Source organism: Echinops telfairi, unplaced genomic scaffold (genome assembly GCF_000313985.2).
Source record: "Echinops telfairi isolate 266 unplaced genomic scaffold, ASM31398v2 ScPeMD7_70;HRSCAF=299, whole genome shotgun sequence".
Classification (NCBI taxonomy): domain Eukaryota; kingdom Metazoa; phylum Chordata; class Mammalia; order Afrosoricida; family Tenrecidae; genus Echinops; species Echinops telfairi.
In genome coordinates this window covers 30064955-30092221 of record NW_022103968.1, presented here as the reverse complement: position 1 = coordinate 30092221, position 27267 = coordinate 30064955, and the positions used below count along the sequence as shown (strand labels likewise).

General features: G+C 43.0%; 1 protein-coding gene across 1 annotated transcript in view; it reads right to left on the bottom strand.

The window, feature by feature from the left end:
• HPSE2 (heparanase 2 (inactive)) overlaps nucleotides 1-27267 on the bottom strand; it is a 668247-nt gene that overhangs the window by 241417 nt on the left and 399563 nt on the right. The window contains exons 4-5 of the mRNA XM_004701008.2: nucleotides 23794-23967; nucleotides 17388-17559 (exon numbers count right to left, since the gene is read on the bottom strand). Coding sequence (XP_004701065.1) covers nucleotides 17388-17559; nucleotides 23794-23967 — 346 coding nt within the window. The remainder of the gene's footprint in view (nucleotides 1-17387; nucleotides 17560-23793; nucleotides 23968-27267) is intronic.

The window sequence follows — 27267 nt, the reverse complement described above, 5'->3', positions numbered from 1 at the left end:
CAGACCTATACGGTGAACCAGGCACTCCTTAGAACAAACAACCATGCGTGCAATAGGGCCACCTTTGCCCAGGGATAAAAGTCAGAAAGCAGGAATGGGTAGGCAAGAAGGAGGAATGGAAATGGTAAACTGGGAAAGAAGTGGGGAAACGGTTGTTACAGTAGGGGGAGTGCAACCAATGTCAAGAAACAAAACGTGTATTCATTGTTGAATGGAAAACTGATGTGCGCCATGAACTTTCACTTAAATCACAATAGAGAGTTTTAAAATTAAAAAAAAAAAGGAGAGAAACTGTGCTCAAGATCATATTGGCAAAATGTAACTGAGATTTAATCCTGTTTCAGATTATGGCATTCTTAGTTTTAAGTAGGAAAGTATGGCAACTTTGTGATGCGCGTGGTCCTGTTTCCTATGCCGAACCCCATGGTAGACAGAGGTCGTGTGGTTCAGTACTTTCTCACTAGCTCAGAAGTGGCCTGTGAGGCCTCAACACTGGGTCTGAGGCACTGTTGCCGGGGCTGAGCCCTATGAAGCCTGTTTGCAGCCACGGGGGAGTTGGGAGGCAGGAGGCTCCAGGATGATGCGTGGCACAGCGCAGAGGCAGGTGCAGGAGAATAATAGGTAACGACCAAACTCGTTTGCTTGATTAGAATGACGAAAACTGGCAGACGAAAGGGTAATGATGATGGAAGACTTTGAAAGAAATCTGGGAGGTTGTATTTGGAGCTGCAAGGTGCTCGTTAGGGCACGTTTTGATAAACACGTCTCCAGAACCTGAACGCTGCCGAGGAAGAAGTGTCCATGACTCGTATTGAAGAGGAGAAGGCTGGAACCGAGGCTCCGTACCTTGTCTGTGGAGAAAGGAGAGGAGGAAGGAGCAAGGCATCCGGAGGGTCAAGATGAATTTAACTGGAAAAAGCAAATTGTCTAGAAGCATAAGCCCTGGCGTGACCCTACCTTTATTTGATTGAACAATGGAATAGAGAGAGACGGATCGGGATGCTGGACCCCAAGGCTTAGCAGAGAGACGAAGAAGACGCAGGAAAACAGCATCACGGAGGAGACAGAGCATGAACCCGACAGTCAGAGAGACAACTGATTTGAGACCTGGCCCCAAAACGCATGGCTGTGTGCCCTTTCAGAACACTGAGTAACCTCCCTGAACTTTTTCACAGGGAAATAACACTCCCAGAGCTGCTGAGAGATGAACCAGGAAACCATGGACAAGGGGCCAGGGTAGTGCCTTGGCACACTCTAGGCTTCCAATCCAGGTGCGCTTCCTCTTCCTGGTTCAGGCTTTTGAACTTGGCAATTTACCATCTGTGCTCTTCCATTCCTTGGCTTATAAAATGAAGATAACAAAATCCGTTCTGCCTCTGTTACAGGGTAGTCGTTTTCATTATTTGGCAGGCAAGAAATCCCCCGGGAGTCTTGTAAAAATGCAAATATCTGCACCCCATTTCCACAGTGATTCAGTAGGTCTGAACTAAGGCCTACAAATCATGCTACATGTTTAAGAAGGCTCTGGGTGCTTCTAGTGCTGAAGGACCATCAGGATCTACCTGTTGCCACTGCATCAATTCCAACTCATAGAGACCCAGAGGGGTCCTTGGGGGTGTAAATGGTTAATGTGCCTGGCTGCTAATAAAATAATTGGAGGTTCAAGTAGCACCTTGGAGAAAGAGTTGGCAATCTACTTCTGAGAAATCAGCTATTAAAGACCCTATAGAGCACAGTATTACTTTGATACACATAGAATCACTTGGGGTTGGAATTCATACAATAACTGACAATTAGGGTAGAACATTCTTGGAGAAGAAATCAGGGGTATAACTGAAATAGGAAAGGGGAAAAGAAATAGAAAACTAGAAACTGAAGAAGAATACGCATTCCTCAACTCCGTCTTACTTGTAAAGCGCCTATATCCAGGACGCCTTTCTCTTTCTCCAACGTCCTTTCAAACTCCTCTTCCACACTGACTGCTCTGATATCAGGGGCAGAGAAAAACATTGTCTATTATGGCAATAGCTGATTGGGTTACAGAGTGAGCGAGGAGTTAGGCTGCTTCTCCAATCAGGAAAGAAATCCTTTCCAGGAAAAATAAATAAAATAAAAGCGTAAGTCTAGGTCATTAATGCAATTCTCACATCGGGAGGGAGCAAGCTCTCGGCAGTAGCCAGTGCTTCCTCGTTAATGAGGATTCAACAGCTGCTTGGAGGATTGGGTCTCTCCAGAGGCAGTGGACGGAAACTCCCCTCTCATGAACTAAGAGGAATAAACTGTTATATTCTCTTCTCCTGCCGTTTGATCAAGCCATATAACTTTCACAGTTGAAATAAAGCAGAGCAACTATTAGGAATAGCACGGTGATAATCACTCTGTGAATCAAATGATCCCCAGCTGTCCGTCGTCCCACTGTGCGCAAGAATGGGGCCAGAAGCAGGTTTCCAGGCAGGAAGTCGAGCTGTGATCACCCTCATTACTCTGACGTGTTCTTGTAGCTCATCTTCCTAGTCCCCTTCCTCCCCCACTTCTCTCCATGGCTTAAAAGACTACCACCAGGCACATGCAACAAAGCGATTGGAGGACAAAGGAAGACAACTGGCTTTTTCATCTTGGGCATACATCTGTTCTTACCAAATCTGGCTAACATTTCTGTAGGGGTCAAGGTGTGCCAGGGACTGTCATTTCACTAGACCCATTTTACCGATGAGGAGATGACAGAGGGTGATGGGCCAGTGAGTAGCTTGCCCACCGTTCTGCTGCATCTACCCACCAAAGCAGAAAACAGATGGTAGTGGGTATGCATTCAAAAAAAAGATCATCTTTCTATATTTTTTGTTCTATACCAAATAAGTACCTTAGAATTCAAGAAGGTTAGAGATGGAAAAACCCTCAAAAATCATTTCTGACATCCCGCCTCTGAGGAGACCAAGGTCCCAAGTAGACGTGACAGCAAACCAAAGCCCCTAATTACTTCTCATCCGTTTCTGACCTGGACAGGTGGGCCTACCTCTCCATTAGGTATGGCAGCATGATAGCTAGGGTCTACACTGCTTCTGAAAACCTCCCTACAGCAAAAATCAAAAGAAAACATGAACTTTAAAGGTGAAGCAAGTGTTTTCATAAGTGATATTTTCTTTATAAGAATGCAGTCATAAAATATAACTGTAAATGTGTTTTCAGGACTGGCTGGACAGAAATTGCTAGAACTTCTGAAATTATAAGCGTTAACCATCCTTCCGGTCTAGAAATGAATTCACCCCCACCGCTCAATGCTCAACCCAACAACACCCAGTTCTATAAAGGGAAGTGTAACATTGATGAGGAAAACACACTTTAGAACAGTCAACCATTTGAGATCCCAAATGCAGTAGTTACCCAGGAGTAAAGTTTTGGGAAAAGAAAAAATGGAGATGGAAACGATATGAAGATAATGGGATCTTCACAACCTGCAAGGTGCAGGTGACACAACCTTGTTTGCTAAGCATGAGGAGGACTCGAAGCTCTTGCTGATGAAGATCAAGGACTAGAATCTTCCGTGTGGATCACAGCTCAGTGCAGAGACACCCAAATCCTCCCAAATGGACTAATGAGCTCAGTTAACGAAGGCCCCTAAGACAAGCTGGAAGGGACAGATGAGAAGTCTGAATGGAAGTGGGGGACCCAGAGAGGAAGTAGGAAGGGTGCTGTGAGACTGAGGGGAATGCAACTAATAGATATTGTATATCCCTATTATATATACATAAATTATATGCATATTTTATATATAATTTATATACACTGTGTTCATGACATTAGTGGTCTGATATTAATTTCTGATAGGTGCTTTCACATTGGTTCCAAACCGTAGCAACCCCAAGTCCAACAGTGTGGACCACTGCCCAGTCCTCCGCTGTCCTAACCATCATGCCTGTGTCCGACCTCACGGCTGCAGCCGCTGTGTCCATCTATCTCATTGGGCGTGTCCTCTTTTTCACGAGCCCTACTTTAGCAAGCACGACATCCTTTTTCAGAGTCTGGTCTCTCCTGATAACACTGAACATGTTATGAATACAGGAGACCCAATCTCGCCATCCTTGTTTTAAGGAACGTTCTGACTGTCCTTCCAGACGAATGTGTTTGTTCTTCCGACCGTCCACGGCATATGCGCGTTGCCAGGGCAATCCTCCCAAAGCATCGGCTATTCTCTTCTTCGGGACTGTCTCGTTTCAAGGTCGTTGAAAATACCATGGCTTGCATTAGGCGGGCTTTAGTTTCCACACTGACATCTTTGCTCTTTAACACTTTAGAAAGATCTTTTGCAGTTTTGCCCAAAATGGTTTGTGATTTGATTTTCTTATACTGCCTCGATGGGCTTTGCTTGTGGAGCCAAGTAAAATGAAATGATTGATAACCTCATTTTCCCCTGTATTTATGGTGATGTTGCCTGCTGGTTCAGTTAGGAGCTTTTCTGTTTTAGGTATACGCCATACCGGAGGCCGAAGTCTTGGTCTTTATCAGTAGGTGCTTACAGTCATCTTAGCTTTGTATCAAGCAAAGCTGTAGCATTTGCATCTCAGATTGTTAATTTCCCTCCAATCATGATTTGTTTGGTCCAAAAGTGATCCCTCAGGTGAGATTATTTCTAGGTTAGAATGGGGCCTACAGGCCACAGCCAAGGGGTTCCACCAATCTCAGTCAAACCAGTGCTACCTTCCATTCTTCATCCATCCAGCCATTCAACATATTTGCGCACCTGTATGTGTGAGACATTTCGTCAGCACTGCATCTGCATTGGTAAACACAACAGGCCTATCTCTGCCCTTATAATCAGCAAGTAAACCAACACATATTTAATCACCAAGTGTGGTAAATGTGAGTAAGAGAACTAACTGAGCCTACTGGCAACTACTTAGCAAAAGAAAGGACTGTGAGAGCAGAGGCACTGGAAAGAGAATGTTCTAGAGCACATGAAAATCCCCCCATACAGAGAAGCCTGACCTGCACGGACCGTCGGTCTGAGGGAACCGTGGTTCAGTACAGAGGAACAGCAGAAGATAAGAATGAAGAGGTAGCCATGGTCTGCTCATTCATGGAAGGGTCTGATAGAACATTATTTTGACGATATATTGTAATATCATCAAGAAGTTAGGAAGGAGCTTTTAGCAAGTGGCTGTCACAATCTGAATTATGCTTTCAAAATATTTTTTCCTGACACCTGAGTGGTGAATAGATCGGATAAGGAGAAAATAGAGGCTTTGAGATAGCTCAGGTTCTCCACATTCTCCAACTCAGATTGCTTTTGTTAGCGTCCACTCTCTTGCTAGCCCTCCCCAAACGGAGTTCATGTTCCCAGTCAATGTGGTTCAAACATGTTAGTGGAAGGAACATGAGTCCCTCAAGATGCTTTCTGAAAAGAAGAACTGAGGTCAAATAAATCCAGGAAATTCCGCATGCTAACCCCCTTCCTGGAGGTTCAGAATGTAACTTAACAAGTGTTTCAGGAAATACGTGTCTCCAGTATTTCCCAAGCTTTCTTGACCATTGGAACCTTTTGTTTTATGTAGCTCCCCGGGATGTTCATATCCTGGAGTGGGGATATTCTCTAGAGCACGGTTAAGAATATGCTACGATTAGCCACTCTCATGAGCTGGGCTCCTGGGCCCTCTCCTCTCCATTTATTATGCAGGCAGCTTATTGTGCCTGTTAGGTGCCACCGAGTTGTTTATGATGCATGGTGGTCCTATGCACAACAGAATGAAACCCTACCTGGTCCGGCACCAACCCCACGACAGTGATGTTTGGACCTACTGCGCAGCCACCATGTCCATACCTCTTGTCGGAGGCTTCCCTCTCTTTTGCTGCCCTTCTGCTTTACCAAGCAGGATGTCCTTCTCGAGGGGCTAATGTCTCTTGACAACATGTTCACAGTATTTAAGACAAAGCCTCACCCCGCTTGCCTTTAAGGAGCACTCTGGCTGTACGTCTCCCAAGACCGATTTGTTTGTCCATTTGGCAGTCGGTTGTACTTTGCGTGTGCTTGGCTGGCACCACGATTCAAGACAAGTGCCTTGATTCTTCTTTGGTCTTGCTTATTCCGTGTTTAGTGTCCGGCTTGCCCACACAGAGGAGAATGTGAGTTGTCGGGGTGGAGGTTAGCGGCTTAAGGTCTGACCCGCAGTGCCACCAGGGCACGGTACTGCTTCTCATACACGCTGTCAGTTGCTCCAGACCAGGTCACCGGTTTTCTTCTCGATGAAGAACATGCATTCCTGACCATGCCACGAAAAGCACTCTCTCTTGGACATTCTATTTCATTTTCTCCAACCACAGGCAACAGCTAAGGTAATCTCTGGTCTGTCGCTGTAGTAGTGTGGACACGTCACAGCCAGGGAATCATACAATAGGTGGTTCTCTGTGACTTGCTTCTTCAGCCTGTCATGCTGTCCAGACTCACTCGTGTTGAAGCAGGTCTCGGAGCATCATTCCTTTTTATTTCAAATAATATACCCCTGTTTCCCATTTTGTTTCCCATTCCCAAGTTGGGGGCTTTCTGGGTTGTTTCCACTCTTTTGGTGATTATGAACACACATTAACAGGTTTTTTTTTAGTATATACCCACCTTCATTTCTTGGGGGATATACATAGGGATGACACTTCTTTATCCTATCATGGAGAACTGCGAGACTTTTCTAAACCAGCAGGGCCACGTGACATCCCCACCAGCAACGTGTGAGGCTTCTTCCAGTTTCTGACCACCCTTAATAGCACTTGATGTTGTTGACTTTGGATTATTAAATGGAGTGAAGAAGTCCTGGAAGCACCGTGGGTAAGATCTCAGCTGCTAACCCCACCATTTGGAATCCCCCAGGCACTTTGCTCCCATAAAGATTACAGACGGGAAACCATAAGGGGCAGCTCGATGCTGTCCTATAGGGTCAGAGTCGACCACATGGCAGTGGATTGGGTTTTGGGGTTAGGGGGGACGAAGCAGTGTCTCATTGTGATTTTGATTTGCATTTGTCTAATGATTAATGATATTTGAGCATCTTTTCATGCACTCATTTGCCATTTACATACTTACTTTGGAGAAATGCCTATTTAAATCCTTTTCTCATTTTAAAATTAGATTGTCTCCTTATTGAGTTACAAGAGTGCTGCATACCTTTCTGATACAAGTCCCTTTTCTGATACAATTTTAAAGATTTTACTCCCATGATGTGTATTACGCGTCTTTCCACTGTCGCGATTGGCTGTTGATGCACGAGATTTAATTTTGACAAAGTCCAGATTATCAATGTTTTCTTTTATCACTTGTGATTTTGGTGTCATATGTAAGAAATAAATGCCTCGCTCTTATTAGAATTTGACTCTTTTGATGAATATATTCTTATTTTTTAAAAATATCTATTTTTTTCCTGATAGCATCCTTTTTCAAAAGCTAATAAAATTGTTTACTTTTAAAAGGTGATCTTAGATCTATGTTAGGCTATTATTTTTAATGGTCTGATTTAGAATTATATTTTTCTCTGGGTTTATGTCTCGTTTTTTTTTTTTTTTCTTATTTCATGCTGCTAAGTTTCTTATGTCATTGGCTATCAAGATCCTTCTTTGCTGTTTTTTTCTTTTTTCCTATATTTAATCATTTTATTGGGGGCTCATGCAGCTCTTATCGCAATCCATCCATCCATCCATCCATTGTGTCAAGCACATTTGTACATTGGTTGCCATCATCATTCTCAGAACATGTGCTTTCTACTGGAGCCCTTGAGAAGAGTCTCTCCATGGATTGGGATCAGTAGTGCCTGTGTCCGGTTTGTTGGACAACGGACCTCATGCTGGAGAGGGAGGAGGGTCAGGTGCTGACGCCTTTACGGAGGAGGATCCTGTACTGATGACTCTGCAAGTCCGTTAGTTCCTTAGTGAGATGTCCTGTGTCTATTTGTTTTTTGCTCAAGGTTAATGAACTTCGCTGACCTTGCTTTGTATGCACAAGGGGAGGGCCTTGAAGTGACACAGGAAGGGTTGAGCTGTGGGTACAGTGCCTCCCCAAACAGAATTTCATAGAACACTAGTGACCGGGTCCCTCCTGTTCCTGAGCCAGTCTCCTTGGAGATAGTCTATCTTATCCTAGAGCCCAAGTTTTCTGGCTGTCAGTTCCTCATCTGCTTGGTCCATCAACAGGCTCCCATTTGTTTACCGTCTTGTAAAAATTTTGTTTCAAAAAGACCCTTACTGTCAAAATCTCTCATCAGCTGATACCATCCTCTTCCTTTTAATATTTCTTGTTACAAATCTGTTCTTCGTTACTTTTTTATTGGAATTAGGTCAAGGGTCTTAATAGGAAAGGGAGCTTATGGTCAGAACTTGGCCCTGAACGTGAAGCACATCCAAGAGTTCTAAAGCATCATTCGTCCCTTCGTGGCAGTATTTTCTGAGAAGCATTTGGTGTCCATTTTCATACAGCTTCTTTTTGTAAAGCTCCCCTTTTTTTTTGCAGGCAATGGCATTTGAAAGATAGATGCTAACTGTCCAGAAGGTAGACGTCATCCTTCCTGGATTCCTCCACTCTGTCATACATCCTCCAAATTACCCATCAACAAATCCTATCACTTCTATTCCAATTTCTCTCCATCTTCTCTGCTATTCCCATCACCCAATGCGTCATCATCCATCACTGACAGTGAGCTAGCTTCTTTGCTTAGCTCTTTGTATCCCCTACTTTTGTGGCTGCAGATCTCTTTGGTACACAGAAGCTAGAGTACATACCACTTCCTTGATCAAAACCCCGACGGCCTTCTCTCGCTCATAGCATTAAACACACAGTCTCTTGACCGTCGCATACGTGCTCCACTAAGGATCTTGACCGTGGCATTCATGGTCCACTAAGGATCTGGTCTTTGCTTATCTAGGCATTCTCGTCTCCTACCACTCTCCTGTTGCTCATCACACTGCCGACTTGTCTATTCCTGTATCTTCACCTTGCTTCTGACTCAAGACGTTGACAGGCATTGTTCCTCTGCTTCAAAATCTCTTCCCTCGACTCTTTGATATGGACTCCTTCTTATTCCTTTGGTCTTGACTTAAATAAAGTGCTTTAGATAAATCTTCTCTGATCATCTTGTCTCCATAGTTCTCCCAGCCCTGGACACTCGGATAATAACCTCCATAGAATTATTTGCAATAATTTCTTTATTTATTTTCCCATTTCCTGTGTCTCTCCTTCACTAAGCTCCAGGAGGCTGAGGGTCACTTTGAGTTGATTCACCAATAACTATCCCTGACACTTAAACAAAGGGCCCAATGCCAAACAGATGACCAGTCAATACTGAGCAAAACCAACTTTAGCTATAAATTAGCACTATATATATAAATGTAGTACTATATTAAAATATCATTATAATTTAAGGGCCTGAAAAGGAGTCTCAACCAATGAATACTTATTTCCATGAATACTTGTAAGACTACCTTTTTTCTGGTAAGATAAACTTCCACAAATAGTAAGTTTAGATTCTCTTTCTGAAGAATATATAGCACTGAATTCCACATAAGTAAAATTTAGAACATTTAAAAAGACTAGATGGAAAGGAGATAGTAACCATATCCCAATTAAGTAAGGGCAGAAACAAAAACATTAGCAACAAGACAGTAGTATAAGTAGTATAAGAACAAGTATAATAAAAATAAACTTTCAAAACAATAGACATATTTTTTTGAAGTAACATAGAAAAACAACACATTGGAATAACATTTTTACACGTAGATGGTGCTTGACAGTTTACAGAAATAAAAAAGAAATGGAAATAACTCTAGAGAATTTTTTTATGCTTTTAGATAAAAATCAATGGATAAGAGTAGCCAATTCCCAAATGAGGAAATTAAAAAAATAAAACAAACGTTTAATTAACTACTCCTCATCTTCCAGGGAATGGGCTAGTCTCCAAAGACACAGACATTACGAAGATTCTACATCTATCCTCAACAAACAAGCAAACTCCCTGTCGCTGATTCCGCTCTGATTCCCAGTGACCCCCCAGGGCAGGGGAGAAGCGCGCCCGTGAGCTCCCAGGACTGTCACTCTTTGTGGATGAGTTTCATATTCTAAATGAGAAGCTACTCCTGTAGCTAGCTCAGCTAAATGAGGAAAACAGACTGACAATTGGTTTGACTGTTTACAACTATACTTACCCATTAGAGCATCTCAATTACCATAGATAGCAATTCCCATAAACAGCCCCTTTTTATATAGTGATTTACAATACATCGCAGTCACAGTTATGTATTCAGTTTTCACATCAGGTGAATTCATAGTAAGTTACTGAGTAAGACAAATACTGTTTATAAAAATAAACATTGATAAGATACCTAGTATATTCCTGGCATTATACTATGTTCTGAGGTTAGAGTTTAATCAACCAGGACCTGATTCCAATTTGAAATCTATCAAAGGAGGCAGATATGTAAACAAAAAAGTTATCATCAATTGGGTAAGTGCTAAACTAGGAGCTCTGGTGGCAGAGTGGTTACGTGTTGGGCTGCTAACCACAAGGTCAGCAGTTCGAAGCCACCAACTGATCCAAGGGAAAAAGATGAGGCTTTCTACTCCTGTAGAGATCGACCGTTTTGGAAATACACAGAGATAGTTCTCCTTTGACCTATGGGGTCACTACGATTCAGTATTACTTTGAGGGCTTACTTCTTTCTTTTTGAGTTATAATAGAGAAATAAGCAAAGTACCATGTGAGGACAAAGGCAGCCATGAGAGATTCTGCCTGAAGAGGCCAGTGGAGCTGTCAAGAAGAGAATGAGGAGAGGAGGACGGCGCTGTCCACAATTCTCAAGCACACTGATGCGCCTGGAGGACACGGCTCCTGGGAGCGGCCGAGGGAGATCAGGTCTGCTGGGGCCCAGGGTGCGTGTTAAAGCGCTGGCGTTTCAAGAGAGAGCGACCTGACACGGTGTTACAGTGGAAAAAATCTATGTACGGACATTTATTAGCAGGAGACTGCGTCCAGAGAAACCAGGTAGGAGTACCATGCTGAGCATGAAAAGAAACATGAGAAGACGATGCAGTACGAGTGATACCATCTCAGGAGAAGCAATGCTCGACAACTAATGGAGGCTGTGAACAAGGGAAGGGAGGACCGAGAAATAGCCTCTCGTACTGGGCCTCATGAAAAACGCGAGTTGCTCCCCCAACTGAGAACATACGGTCAGCTTTTCTCATAATCGACAGGATTCAACTCCGAACAACTGCGAGGTCCCATCTTGTGCTGCAGAGTAATTAAATTGTAACAGAGTCAATGAATAAAAATAGCGATATTCATTGCTGTGGGGTAATGCGAACAATAATGGTGTTGGCAAAGAAAATGGACTATACTGTGGTCAGCCCAAAGGACAACCAAATCTATCTTGGAAGAAGTACAGTCAGAATGCTGGTGAGACTATGTCTGATGTACTTTGGACTTAAGAGCAGGAGGCATTGCCCTCAGGAAGGCTATCGTGCATGGGAAGTTAGAAAAGGAGGCCAGCAAACAGGAAGCCCCTCAACAAGATGGACTGATGCAACAGAGGGTTGAAACGTAACGACGACTGTGGGGCTGGCACAGAACTGGGCAGTTTCCCTCTCTGCACACAGGCTCGCCACCACAATCACTGGCACGACAGCATTAATAACAACGGGGGAAGACATGAGAATACATGGCTGCACAGCAACCTCCAATCATTCTGGAAAGAAAATTGGCAACAAATAGAAGAGCCATAAAATTATCATATACTTTGACCCCACTTTTTGGAATATAGCCCAAAGATGTAATTGAAAGGAAATAAAAAACCTATTTGTGTAAAGATGTTTATAGCTGCGCTATATATCACAGCCCCACACTGGAAAGAGCCCAAATACCCAGCAGTGAGGAATACTTAGGCAGCCTTCAGTACATTAATGCAATGGAATATTTTATCACTATTAAGAATGACAAATATGAGAAGTATGTGGAAATAAGGAAAGAGCCATATGAAGCAATGAGTTAAAAATGCAGAACTCAACGCGATGCATATACAAATGATCACAAGTCTGTAAAATTATATTTGTATAAGTGGGAGGTTTGGGCAAGACTACAGAGCTGGTGATTTAGAGTGCTGACATTTTTGTTATTGTTAGTTCAAGTTGCTGGGGATGTTTAGGTGTTCCTAGCTATATTTCACTGTATATTTGGTACAGATACATTAAGAAAGATAAATCTTCCCTTTTTTCTGGCACATAAAAGAAAATTTAAAAAAACACAACCAAAACTCATTATCTTCATTTTCCTAAACAATTTTCTTCCCGCTATACTCTTGAGCCCCATTTTCGTTTTGAGATCCGTGTGGATGTTCCCATCACAACACCACAATCACATTCATTTCTGTCAGCTCTTCTTTACTATTGTCTCAAGATTTCCTGATTTAGTCTTGACAAACCAGCACCGACGAGCTCGCTTTTATACCGAGCTCACAGCTGAGACGCCCTAACGGCATGCGGACTGAATGACTAATTGAGGGAACGACAGAAATGGCCTCTCGGCCTGGGCCTGAGTCTGGGCCTGGCTTGTCCTTCAGCATGGCTTTCTTATCTTAGACCTATAGAAATATTTGGTTCTGAGCTCTGATCTCCAGGGGAATCCCATCCCCTCAAGGAAGGCCCTTCTATCCTTCACAGGGCTTTCTGGGGATGCCATGTGCTTGGCTGTGAACCCAAAAGCTGACCATTCACACCTCCCCAGAGACATCTAGTGAGAGAGGCCTGGGAATCGATTTCTGGAAAAACCAGTCATTGGGGTTGACCACGCTGACCCACGTGGAGCTGCCACGCATTGAAATCCACTTGACAGCCACTACTGAAATGTCAAGGTCTCTGTCTTTGGCTATTCCTTTGTCTTTTGGCTATCAAATGTTTTCCTTCTCCTAGATAAGTCTTATCAACTCTCTCTCTCTCCTACCTCCCACGCTACGGTTGTTGTTGTTCTTGGGTCCCAGGGACTCAGCACTGACTCACAGAGAGCCAATGTGCAACAGAAGCAAACAGGGCCCAATCTCGTGCCATGCGGACAATTGGCCATATGTGTGAGCCCATTAGAGGAAGAACATTTCATTAGCTCCCTGTTCTCATAGGCCCTTCCATTTGTCTGCTCCCCTTCACGGTAGGAATTCTCTTAAGAGTTGCTTAGATTAGTTCCAATTCCTCACCTCCTGCTCACTCTTCAAGCGATGACTCTGCCTTCTCTTTGCACGTCTCCGTGGACCGGTTTTTCTTACGTCACCAATTACCTTGTTGCCAAGTCTACTGTTACTTCCTGGCCTCTGGTGATGACTTCTGGATCGCCTGGCATCAAGTCCTCCTTACTGAGCACTCGTTCCTCCTGGTTCCTGTGACCCCTGTCTCCTTTCCGCAGACCTCTCCAGTCCCCCCCTTTTTACCGACACCTCTAAAGGTTCCTCTGGGGTCTCTCCTGTTTCTGCCTGTGTCTCCCACCCCACTACATTTTCTATCGCATTTCATCCATTCTCGTCGTCTTAAATCCCATTTCCATACTAATGACATCCAACATTAATATCTCTAGCACTGATTTTGACTCAACGATACAACAGACATCTCCAGTAAAATTCATTCGTACTAAACATAACATCAAAAGTCATGATTTTCTTTCCAGAACCAGATTTTTTCCTAAATTTTTGTCTCATCAAATGGTGGTACCATCTGCCCAGCTATTGACATACCTCTATGCCACATCACCATACCATTAAATTATCAACAAGTAGATGCTACCTCCGACAGTACCGCCACTACCTGAATCTTGGTCTCTTTCTTTCTTTTTTTTGCACGAAGATAGCAGCCGTCTCACTGGCTTTCCAGATTTCTCTCTCTCCTATTTGTTTTCAAGAGTACATAGAACATACTTTTCATAAACCAGGTCAAATTATTTCCCTTACAAGTTAAAAATAAATTAAACACCTTCCCCACTCAGAAAAGATGCTAATCTCTTCACCAGGGGTGTATATGTCTGTATAAAGCTCTGTCACCGAGTGCAGTTTGACTCATAGCAACCCTACCGCCATCCCCTTATGAGGCAGAGCATAACTGCTTCCAAGAGGCTCTACATCTGCAAATCTTTAGAGAAGTGAACAGCCTCATCTTCCTCCTTCGGAACAGCTGATGAGTTTGAGTCTCTCCACTCACCCTACAGCCCAGTACCCAACCAACAGTGCTACCAGGGCTTCTTAATTACGTTGTTGTTGTTGTTGATGATGCTTTGCCCATGCATTTCTTTCTGCCAAGAACATGAAATACTGCTCTCTACTCTCTTTACCTTGCTACTGAAGACTCATTTTTTAGTTTGAATAACCCTTTACATGGTTTATTTTTTTAAGGGGCTCTTGTATGACTTCCCTTCTGTGATCTCAGTAGCTCTCCAGCCTTTATAATCATTCATAGCACTATGCCTCTCCCTTTGATAGCTTAGTTTTAAGATGATCTGATCCATGCCGGTTTCTCCTACGGTGTCGTATACTTCACAGAGCAAAGAGTGTATGTTTTTGTTCACTATTATATTCTCAATTCTTAGCATCTCCTATTTGGAATATAGTATTTGGAACATAATTTCTCAAGACATATTTCCTGAATAAATGCATTCTCGATACATGGTTATATATCAATCATGTGGGTCCTATAGAAATACATTAATAAAATCATTAAAGAAAAGGACAATCCAAAGATAATAGCTCTGTGGACATAGATGGTAGAGTTGTTAGCTTTGCTTTATCATGCACCTCGGTATTGTGGCTAAAGTTCCACACATGATTCTTGCCACTTAACTATAACAGGTGAAATGGCGTCCAAGGGGGCATTGACTGGTGGCGTAATAGTTACGGGCTCAGATGCTAAGTAAAAGGACAGCATTTGGAACTCACCAAAGCTCCCAGAGGGAAAAAGAACGTGGATCTCTGATTCCATAAACATTACCCGTTACCCTTCAGGCTCTTCTAACATGCAATGACCTATAGAACAGAGGAGCACCACACTGTACGGTTGCCAAGGCGACCGTCTTCATGGACGTGGGCTGCCACATCTGTGTGCAGTACAGTGGCTTTTGGATGAGTGCCTCACTATGCAAGCAAAGGATGGCCTTAAAGATGGCAGCCTAGGAAACCTCATTGGGTTGTTCTACTCCATGCTAATGGGTCAGTATGAATCAAAATCTACGCCCCGGAACACAACAACCAAAGGACAGCATCAACCTCCCCATCTCCATCCACATCTCTAGCTCTATCCCTTGTGCACAGAGCCATTTCAAAATTTCACTGAGACTTTGAAATGGCAAAGAGGAACCCAGAGCGATAGTTATGGGCAGCAACTTAGAACTGTTCTGTTAAAAAAAAAAAAGAAGAAGAAAAGAAATATTTCATTTTTGTTGCTGATAGAGAAGAGTGGGGAAAGGGGAAAAGTTGGATGTGGGCCTGGGGACATGATACAAAATTGGAGCTCGCCTAAAATTAAGTTTCAGGTTATTAATGCCATTGTAATCCAAATCTTATGCATTCTCAATATGCAATCCTGTGCTGATAATTAGCTAGATAAGGACTAAGCCACTCACCAGAAAAGGGGTGAGAGAGCGTCCCAGGGGCCATCAAGACACAGGGGCCATCATGGAGGCAAAGGGTTTTCTTTCCTCAGATAATTCTGTTGACATTTCCATGGCATTTATCTTACCCCAAGTGGTCTGTGCACTTCCCTGCACACCGTCTCCCTCATCTTTGATTTGGAAGGAGTAACCATATCCGCTCAGAGAATACCATGTAAGAGGTGTGCTTTGGTGCGTACCCTGTGCTCCAGATAAATTCTTGAATCTCTCCGCCTCAGTTTCCCCCACCCTTCCCACTCCAGTTCCATACTGACGCTTTCTGACCATAATGCTACTGCTCCACTGACAATGTATCCATGGTCAGAGACATCCTCTGACCCTGCCTGATTGGATTTCACTTGCATGGATGTCACCCATATGCAATTTTAGCCTCGCCCACCTGCATGATTGAGACAGATAGCATTTTTAAAAAGTATCTAACCTATAATCAGAGCTTCAAATTCAATTAAAATTAAATAAAGCAAGTGGTAGCAATTGTTCAAAATGCCTGCTATGTAGGCTACCAGTTAACTTTTGTTATAATATGTTTATATTGCTTCCCAACCTTTTAAAGATGTTTCACTGCCAAGAGTGGTCAAGCTTCACTTTCTGTAAGAGTTTACAGAAATAGAGTGGATCATTTTCATTGCATTTTTTAAAATACAAAATAATACCTACAATGCTGCCAAAGTGTGGTCGTTGGATGATTTTATGTCAACTAGGCCGCCAGCCACTCTTTGGGAGAAAGATGGGGCTTTTACTACTGTAAATAGTCACTGCCCCAGAACCTCACAAGAGTGGTTGCACCCTGCTCTGCAGGGTTGCTATGAATTGGTATCAACTTCATGGTGGTGAGTCTGGAGGGGTTTGAGGGGACACTCCTAGCGAGGAGTGGAGTCAAACCTGCCAATCAAGTGGTAGCTTGGTGGCTCCTTCTTGTGGGTGTGCCCTTTTGTAGGTCAGGGAATGACTCTGGGAACTGTTTCTCTCTCTGCCATGACTCCTTCCTCCTGGGTGGGGCTTCCGGGGGACTCTGTGCCCACCTCTAGGGGTGGCCTCATGTGAGGCCATCAACCTCCCAGCATCCCTTGTCACCTGCTGACGTCAGTGGTGTGCATCTGAAAGAGTCCTGGGGGTGCAGTGGTCATGCTGGGTTGCGGTGGAAGGCACTGGCCAGACCTTGGGAGAAAGGTGGGGCTTTCTACTCCTACAGGTAGTCTCCAAACCCACAGGGGGGTCACTATGCGTTAGCATCAGCTCGATGGCAGGGAGTTTGTGTTCTGCTTTATGTGAGTCTGGAGACCAGCTGGCTAGCCTTGGACTTGTGGACTTCAGTTGAACTGGGCTGGGATGCCTCCTTTTGATATGAGTTTATTTTTGGACAGAAAGCTGATTCTCACACATATATAGTCTGACTAGGTTTGTCTCTCTAGACAACCCAGCCTAACACATACAGTCAATGTGTTTTTCCAAACAATCCATCCTTTCCCGCCCATCCTGGAGACTGCATATCTCTCCCACCACCCCACCACCCTCTTCTGACCATGTAAGGCCAAAAGAAATGAAAAATCTTTCACATCATTTAATGAGTCTCTGCTTCAAAAACTGGATAGCCACATGGAAGAAGAATGCCTCTGGACTGCATGAGACCCAGAAAAACAACTCGCAAAAAAAAAAAAAAAAAGCAAATGCATCAATCCATGACAGTAACGAACATTGTCTTAAGAACAGCTAAATAATCTGACCTACCCATCAAGAAGGGCGATTACGTTCTTCCTGGGCCGCCCAATATTAGGACCATACAAGCTGGCTCTGGAGTAAATCCGGATGGGCTGCAACAGGCTCTTCAGCTGGATGTAATCCTTTCCCAACTGGCTGCCATTTACTGCCCGGCCATGCATAGTTCGATAGTTATTTGGCTCTAGATTGAAAGCAGACATGTAAGTCAGAGTTGAGAAGAGTGAGGTTCGGCCAACCCTTTCCTGTTCACAGATCACTTTACCTTGCTCTTCAAAACAGGAATAAAATAACTCAAAAGGACGAGCGCTCATTTAACTCGAGGGACCACCTTGGTAATCATCATAATGAAAACAAGACAGCAAGGCAGTCTCGTCACTCCATTCATCTGCTAAGCCAATTTTCACCAAAGACCTACTACCTAATTACATAATCTTCACAGGCAAGCAATTACATCGATTTGTAGGTGATAATCTCTAATGAATGTAAACGGGAAAGTAAGTTTCCTAAAGATGATCAATTACCAAAAAGTTAGAACAACCGTGTGTCCAATATTAGCAAAATGTTCGAGCGACTAATATTGAGTACAACTTTTATGCTTCCTGCTCCTCCCAGTTCCCACGCACTTTGTAGGTGCAAACAAGCAGGGAAGTCAAGAAGCCAGTAGCTCCACTTTCGGATGAGGCTGAGTTGGTGTGGCACAGAATGCAAGGCCCAGAGAAGTCCAGCATCTCACGCAGCTGGAGTCTGCAATACTGGCAGTGGCAAGCAATAGAGTGGCAGAGTAGCAAGGGATTGAACAGAGATGGCCCCTAGAAATACAGGCTTAGAGATTAAAACCAACTTTTTAATTGAGATATTAGTAGCTCCACAATTCAAAGGAGACAGACTCGACAGAATTGTGTCACTAAACAAAAACAGTTCGACCGGATAGAGGCAACAACAACTTCTGAAAGGAAGGAACCAGAATTCAGATTCACTCCAATATAATGCCTATGATGTACAGTTTTCATTCCAAAAGTATGAGACAGGCAAATAAGTAGGAAAACCAATTCAATTCAAACTGTACCTTTAGAAGCCAGATGGTGAACAAGGCAAATGAGGGCATCAGCATGTTGTCAACATGCTAAGAGAACAGAAAAGCAGGATAAGGAATCAAAAGAAAGTGTGCTGCTGACTCATCAATAGATGCATAAAAAGCCATTGAAAAAAGATGCAACACCATTCTTAATTTTTTTTTTTTATCCAACACCTATTCTTGATAAATATACTCAACAAGGATGAACAGCAGGAACGTGCTCAGCCCGCCAAAGGTCATCTGAGAGAAACTTACAGCTAACATGATAGTCAATGGGGAAAACCCCAGTGCTTACTCTCTAAGATCAAGCAGGAGGCAAGGATGGCTACTCTTGCCACAATATATTTTTTGCTGGAATTTCCAACTGAAATGAGGCAAGGAAAATAAATACAAATTTGAAAGAAAGAAGAAAAATGGCCTTTGTTCTCATAAATGTTCCTGTACATAGGAAAAACTAAGGAATTCACACACATGCATGTGTGCATGCACACAAGCACGCAGATGCACACACACACACACACACACACATACATTTCCAAAATCTAAAAACAAGTTCAACAGGTTGAACAACACAAGAACAATATAAAAAGCTAATTGTATCAGTAGATATTAGTGATATACAATCCAAATATGAAATTAAGAAAATAATTCCATTCACAATTGCAACAAAAACAATAAAATTAACTATCAATTGAGAAAAATTAATACAAGACTTACATACTGAACACTAAAAAAAAATTACAGAGAGGAATGAAAAATCTAAATAAATAAATTATGGATTGGAGGACAATCTTGATTGCTCAAATGACAATTCTCCCCAAATTAATATATAGATTTAGCAATATTGTTAGTAAATCCCAGGAAACTTTATTGCAGAAATTAACAATCTAATACTAAAATTTATATGCAAGTCCAAAGACCCTAGAATCCGTACAACAATTTGAAGAAAATAAAGACACCAGTGGGGGCCTTAGACTTTCTAGTCACAAACCCAAAGGTCAGAACTGAAACTACACAACTTTCCGACTCTCCTGCTTGCTGGCCACCCTGAGAGCTGTCAGTCCACTAACCTTGCATCCACATGACTTTGCACCCACCAGCCTGTGATCTCCCTGCATTCTGCATGATTGCATGTGACTGCGTGAGTTTGAAGAGTGACTTGTCGACTAGTATTTGATTTATGGACTTGAGTTGGACTAGGCTGGGATGTTTTCTGTTATATAATTACTTCTTGATATTAACTTCTTTCTTACACGTAAGATTCTACCCTCTGAAAATACCGTCCTCTCCAAACCCTGGGTTACCTGCCTAATGACCAGGTTTCAATGTGCTTACAGTAGGAGATGAAACGTTCACTTAACTAAAACTGTTATAGGTGTGTGTGTGTGTGTGTGTGTGTGTGTGTGTGCATGTGCATGCAAACACACAAATACATGTCTACACAATCAAAATGGAGGAAATGGCAACCCATAAAATACATGCATACATTTATTTACCCAAACATTGAATACAATCTTAAACCATCTTGCCTAAAGGCTGGTCCTTGAATGACTTCGCATGTCTAAGAGGCTAAACTTTCTAAGGTAAGAAATCTGATTTCCCTCCGAGGATATCATGGCCCTGCGGCACGTGACTTGGGGAACTGCATTCTGTAACGGAAATCATAAGAGATTCTCAGGGGAATGAATAGCGAGGTGTAGCAATGAAAATATGACACGGAGTCAATAGGTAATTACAGTAGCTTATGCCTGCTCTATGAGAAGTCTTGGTGGTGCTGTGGATCAGGCACAGGGCCTCTAGCTTCAAGGTCAGCATCCAAAAGGGCCCTCCGCTGTGCAGGGGGAAAGCGAGGCCTTCTGACCCCGTAGAGATTCATCATCTCAGAAACCTGTGCAGGGTCCTTGTGAGTCAGAATCCACAGCGAGTCATGCCTGATATTTAGTGAGCACACTTTTCATTTTCTAGTGTGCTGTAATGGCCACTCGATCAGAGGTATGACTTTCTTTCCAGAGCCCGCATGCTACGTCCAGCTCTCTGAGGATAAATCACCTCCTCAATGGAAGAAACTCGGACGAGCCTTCTTACTCTGGACTTTCCGATGTGGATTCCCAGTTTCAAAATCCCTCCAGTGCCTCCCCACTTCAGATTAACCGGTGATTAATGAAAACACAAATAATTACAATCATCGCCTGGCATTTACCAGTAACAACGATTACAATGTGTGGACATTTAAGGACGCATTTCATACCCACAGAAATCACTTCATGGTTCAAAAATCTCAAATCCAAAAAATGTCATTCTTTTCATAGAATTTAACATCCCAAACGTTCATAATCTTCATCCCAACAGGTTTCCCTTGCCCTCATGGTCTTCGGGATAAAGACGACGTTTCAGACTCCCACAAAGAACTACAGTCTGAGAAGCCCACAGAGGCAGTTCCGCCATGTCTTAAATGTTGCTATGAGTCGCAATTGATTCGATGGCCATGAGGTGTTTGTGTTTTTGTGTGTAGTCTGTCGCCCACACTATCCACCGATTTCAAAGAGAAACACAAGGAACGCCGTCTCTGGAAGTTTAGCTACTCTTGGAGAAACAACCAGAAATGTACGTCCCCTTTGAGTTTGGGATCTGATTTCCTCTCGAGAGAGCATACTTGTTAACAATGTATAGGTGTAAGGGGAGACGAGTGATGAGCGAACCGACCGCTTCAATCCTCTCTCCCCAAAGTTGGATACCACGAGGGAACTCTTACCTCTGTCCAAAGATAAAGTTACAGAGAAGAAAGCAGATAGAAGAGTGAAGGAACAAGTGTAGACCAGGAGGATGCGCACACAGTTTTGGGGTGGGGGAAGATGGTGAATATAAAAACTGAGTAGTGGTGTTTAGAATGCTTTGAATACCATCAAAGGATTCTGATCACAGGAAAAAACAGCAGGAACAGCAAAATCTGTCTCCTTCAAACCCTAATTGGTAGGATGATAAATATCTCTGGGTTGGGCAGATTATTTACTAAAGTCACATCAGCAAATAGTACGATTTAAAAGGAAGCAAATCAAAACCAAACAAACAACTAACTCTAGCCTTCCTGACTAGAGACTTTACACACACACACACACACACACATCACCTATATCTATCTGCCTTTATTAGAAATGCTCACTAAAACATTACCAGATCATTTCCACTTTACTGGATTTTAAATGCCTACATGTGGTAACTGTCCAATCCCCGACAGTGCCTTCTCTGCTCCTCATAGACAATCTACGGTGGCTAGATGTTGCGGCTGTAGCCAGAGATGACTCTGACTTGTGGCAACCTCAGATAGTCATCATTTCTGTGCCATTTTCATGGCCATTGTCATATCTGAGCCCATCCCCGCAGCTGTTGTGTCGTGGGGTTCATTGTCAAGCATAAGCAAGAACAACATTCGGTTGGGATCCATAAGATTTTCATCGGCAACCTTTGGAAGTAGATGGCCAGGTCTGTCCTAATCTCCCTGATCTGTCCTAATCTCCAAGCTCCACTGAAACTTGTCCACATGAATGACCTTCCTGTATTTAAAATGCGGTGGCATAGCTTCCAGCATCATCAGAGTACACCAGCCACCATGGTATGACAAACTGGTATTGGCGGTACTATTTCTTTAATTAGCTCATTCTTCAAACTAGTTCGTATCATTTGAAGGGTACGGATGGGGAAAGATTGCTTCTCAGTTGTCTGGAGCATCCGGATGATGATATAGAGAAAGATATATACTCTTCCTCCACTGGCAACACACCCCAATTGTACCAGCTGGAGATTGATGTAGTTCAACAAGCTGCCTCGCTCAGAGACGTCAAATCAAATCCCTTGGAGGCTTATTGTTTTCAGTCATCTGTACTTAAGTTTTCATTGTTTGGGGCTTCTCTGTACCTAACTGGGATTTTAAAGAGAATGGTTATATTTAGGGATCACGATATTTTAAAAAATAAAATAAAAAAGCCTTTAAGCAAGGCATGTCCAATCCACCAGGGGTGCCATCACTCGGTACTGTCTTCTACTCTCGTTCTACGTATTGTACCTGATTGAGGCCTCTTGGTGGGAGGACTATAACTATGCTGAGCGGCGTTTGCTACTGGAGCAGGAGAAGGTTAGGTGGGATGCTGTGCACAGACATAAAGTACCAAAGACTGCCAAGGCACGGACTGGAAGCAAGGAGGCAGAAGGATCAAGAAATCACTTTGTCCCGTTCAAAGCGAATCACTTCCCTCCCGCTTTGGTTGTGGGAGATATGCGGCCCAGACTTGTTTGGAAGATGACCAGTCTCAGACTCCCCCAGTGATGCTTCCTATTGCCACATACTCTTCCGTCAGCTCAGTTTCCACGTGGCCCGCAACTCCCCCGAGGTTCCCATCTTCCAGTTACCGGAGACAGGAGAACAGAACTCCTGTTTAGAAGACCTACATCCCTTGTCATCTTATTATGAGAAGTTCTCATTCCAGAATGCAATAAATACACACGCGCATGTATGTGTCTGTGCACACCCACATGCACCCACATGCTCACAGTTCTGTGATTTAACAGGACCAGCTACACAAATTGCTGGACCTAGTGCAAGATGGGAAGTATGAAGGTCTTGTTTAAAAAAAGAAGAAGGAGAAGAAAACCCCTTGACAACTGTTTAACTGTAGAGTTTATGGTCTGAAATGTAATCCCCCTCACAATAAAAAAAAAACTCATTTATTAAAAAACAGTTAAGCCTTCTGAACTAAGCATGAGGCTTTTCTTATACAACTACACGAGGCAAGAATCCACGCATTCAGCCCTAGATAAATGGTCTGGGAAATGTTGCATATTTTTTAAATGTCCTTCATATGAATTAATGAATTCCCTGTCTTTGGTATGTTAATGTTCAAGAATCTTCCCCACACGTACTGTGTAGCAATCTCCAAATAGGTCTGCCCCCAAGCTCTTTTCTAAGGATCCTCTAAGATTCTAAGGATCTTTTCAAAGGATCCTCTTGTAAAATCAACGTTCCACAGGACACATACATGCCCCTTGCCAAATGGAGATCTTGACTGGGCACGCAGATTTGTCTGCCGGAACATGACGTACGTAGTTCATCACAGACCCAGTGGCCATCGTCCCGGGTTTGGAATGAGGTCATCAGAGATCAGTGGAGATGTGAATAGGGTGAATTCACTAGCCCCGCCCCTGTTTGGTCCTTCACCATTTAGTAGGTCAACGGAGGCCTACCATCTCAAATATTTTCTGGGCAGGTGTCTTAGAGATGACCTGACTGAGACTCTACCCCACTTTATGCTGTCATTTCAGAGCAAAAACAAAAAAATCCGTACTTACCATTCCCCAGTTCCCAAGAAATGTTGTATTTCTTGCTGGCGCTGTACTTCAACAGACTCAGGGCACTGGAGCTGTTCCAGGAGTTATTGGGATTACGACGCAGCGCGTTTAGCGCGAATATCAGGTGGAGCCCAGAACAATCAGCAAAGTTATACAGTTTGTCTAGAGACCTGGCTGGGAAGAAACAGAGAAGGCTTGTAACCTGCCAATCAGTATTGCATCAAAAGGAAAAAATATATAAAGACTCTGAAATATACATAAAGACTATATAAAAATATATAAAGACGATAAACAGTCTTTATATTACCTTCCTGTTAACAGGGAATCAGACATGTTTCTAAAAGGGAGTGTGCTTCAGTTCAGGGGACATTTCAAGGTGACTTGAAGCAGCACTTTTCTACGAAGGGATGATCCATTGGCCACCAATTCCGGTCCACAGTACGCTTTGAAGCATTTCATTGCTGACAGTGAAAACTGGGATTTTACGAAATCCCTGGATTTGTAGTCTTCCTTGGAAAATCAGAAGTTCTGACCCTGCTGGGTTTGCATTCCCCTGGGACAACGGGAGGGCCATAGCGTCAAGGGACCAGAACAGGGAAGGCGACTGGTGGGGGAGCCTTGGGAACTAGTTCAGCCAACCGGCACATCCCACACAGTTCACTCAAGTCCAGTATTTTAGCATATGGAACTAGCACCCTCCATGACATCAGCTCTATTAACCGTCTACCCCACAGTTATGCCATTCCTTCATTTATATTGCCACTAGTCTGGTTCTGGCTCTCATTTTGACCTGCACGAATGATCTTGCCTGCCATTCATCAGTGTCTGCACTTGCCTAGCTGCTTCTAGATTCTTCCCGTTCTCCCCCCAAATCAATTTCCAGTTCACGCACTGTTCAAAATTATAGTGGATTTTCAAGATCTTTTCTCTCTCTTGATTTTATGTTCAAGGTCCAATCTCTCCAGAAACTTAGGTCACCCTGGTGCCCCCAATGGGTTCTTCTGGGGCTTCTCTGTTCTGTGATGTTTATTATAAAGCCCCCTGCCCAGGGTGCTCTACCTGCTCTCCTCACCTGGCATGCCCTAATCCGTCTTTTAAACATACCAGATGGTTCACGGGGAGGTGGGGGTTGCATTAATAATTATGTACAGGGGTTTACATGACCTTAGTACTTATTAGGAAGTCCTTAAAGCCAAGTTTCTCGAACGGGGTTCTGGGAAATGCGAGAACTGTGCGGATGTCGCTAGGGGGTCCACGAGGGGTTGCTGTATGGTGACTTGGAAAATTTTGTTATCGGTCTTTCAGACCCATCAGGTAGGACCATGGTCGTTTAGTGAGTCCATTATCAATTTTTGAAGGAGGAAATGGTGTCCGGGGAAGAGGAATAAAGAGGTGCTCTTTCCATTTTTTTAACTTCTTACATGTGGGGAAAAGCGTTCTCTCATTTCAGAAGCATAAATGGTCTCATTTCTACGGAAAACAAGAAGCAATATGACCTTGTCTCACAGCCAACCCAGAATTGAATACTTGTACAGCAAAAGAGTCAGAACTTTCACTTCACAGAAATAAATTCCATCATTTATTTCAGTTCCAAAATAACAAATTTAAATGTACTTTTAAGTTTATTTAAGAGCTCATGAAGTTACCATCCGTGTATAATAAATTTTTAGTAATCGCGCAGGCCTGACATGTCACTAGCATTTTTTCCAAAATCTTATAATATAAAATATCACCTTAGACTGTATTTTCATTCATATTGCTTTTACTTGGAGGTTTACTATTCAACATGGCCAGTACATTTTTATACGGAAAAGAACTTATTAAATTCACAACCTTTATCTAAATTACGGTATGCCAACTTAAACCACTTATTTAACAGCAAAAAAGTATTGTTTGCTTTAATGGGCTTTAAATTCATGAAAAAGGAAAGAAAATGATTAATTCCAAGATAGACATTTTGCTTTTGCTTTTCTTAACAAAATAAAATAAACAATAGAGAGTTTAAAGGGTCATTTTATTTATTTGAAATTGAATTGAAAAAAGACAAAAACCTATTCTTGGAGTTAGTATATGTCATATGCCCTCTCTCAATAGCAGTTTGTATGCAAAAGCACGTCTAGCCTTATTGGATAAGGTAAAAAACAATCAAGTTGGGAATGTATGAAAAGGAAAATTAGAATATGTATCTTTCTAAATCAAATCTACACCATAGACCTGCATTAGAGGTGGTATCCTTCATGGAGGGAGAAAAGCCCTACAACAGACTAGGGTTGAGCGTGAGAACTCTCTCTATCTAAAAGAGCTTTGATGAAAGTGATTTGGGTAGCAATTGTACAAAATTGTTTGATGCGATTGAACTCCAGAATGGTATGATTGCTGGGTTAGCTCCTAATAAAATGGTTTGGAGCAATAAATAAAATAAAATAAAAGACATGAAAAAATAATAATAATTTATAAATTATCAAGGGTTCATGAAGGAGGGAGTGGGTAGAGAGGGACAAAAACGAGGAGCTGATACAAAGGGCTCAAGTAGAAAGAAAATGTTTTGAAAATGATGATGGCAACATATGTACAGATGTGCTTGACACAATAGATGGATGGATGGATTCTGATAAGAGCTGCACGAGCCCCCAATAAAATGATTTTTTTAAAAAAACCTATAAAATGAAGGTGAGTGGAATAAAGTATGACCAGGGCAAAGGACACGTTCCATTTTATTCCACCGAAGATAAATAGAATTATGTTAAAAAATGAAAATATCATTGATTACTGGATTTACAACCTCGTGACCTCACTAACATACTGCAAATTGGACATAGACATATTTTTATCCTCCAGGTGTCCCCTGGGGCATCAGAGTTTTTCAAATGTTCCTTTCATCTGAAAAATTGGGGAAGCCTGCTCAAGAGTTAGATAGATACAGAAGAAAATAAAGCCACCCTGACACCCAAAATATCATGGTTCAACGACACTCCTTGTGCTTCACAACACCCCTATGAAGCACATCAAATCCAGGCTGCTGGCCACCTCTCCGACACAAGTCAAATCCAGAATAAGATGATTGTGAGGCTAAGTCACAAAGCTAAGGAAGAAAATGCAAGACTTCATAAAAAGCAAAGTCAAACCCTACTGGGTGGGGGCCAAGACCTGGTGCTCTGTACCTGCCCAGACTGCCGCGGGGGACACTCCGGGCAGCTCCGCTCTGTTCTGTGAGGTTGCGTCGAGCCGGTGCTGACCGGACAGCACACAGCAACAGCCCCTGGCCATTGCTGAACGCACACGCAAAGCCACTCAGCGTACATCAGTGAAAACAGCGGGAGGAGTGCGGAGTGGCGATCCAAAGCCCATTTGAAGGCCACTGGAGATCCCCTTGCAGAGGGGTCTCGGGAAGGAGATGAGCCAGTCAGGGTGCGATGTAACAACGATGAGAAATACAACTTTCCTCTAGTTCCTAAATGTTTCCTCCCCGCTCCC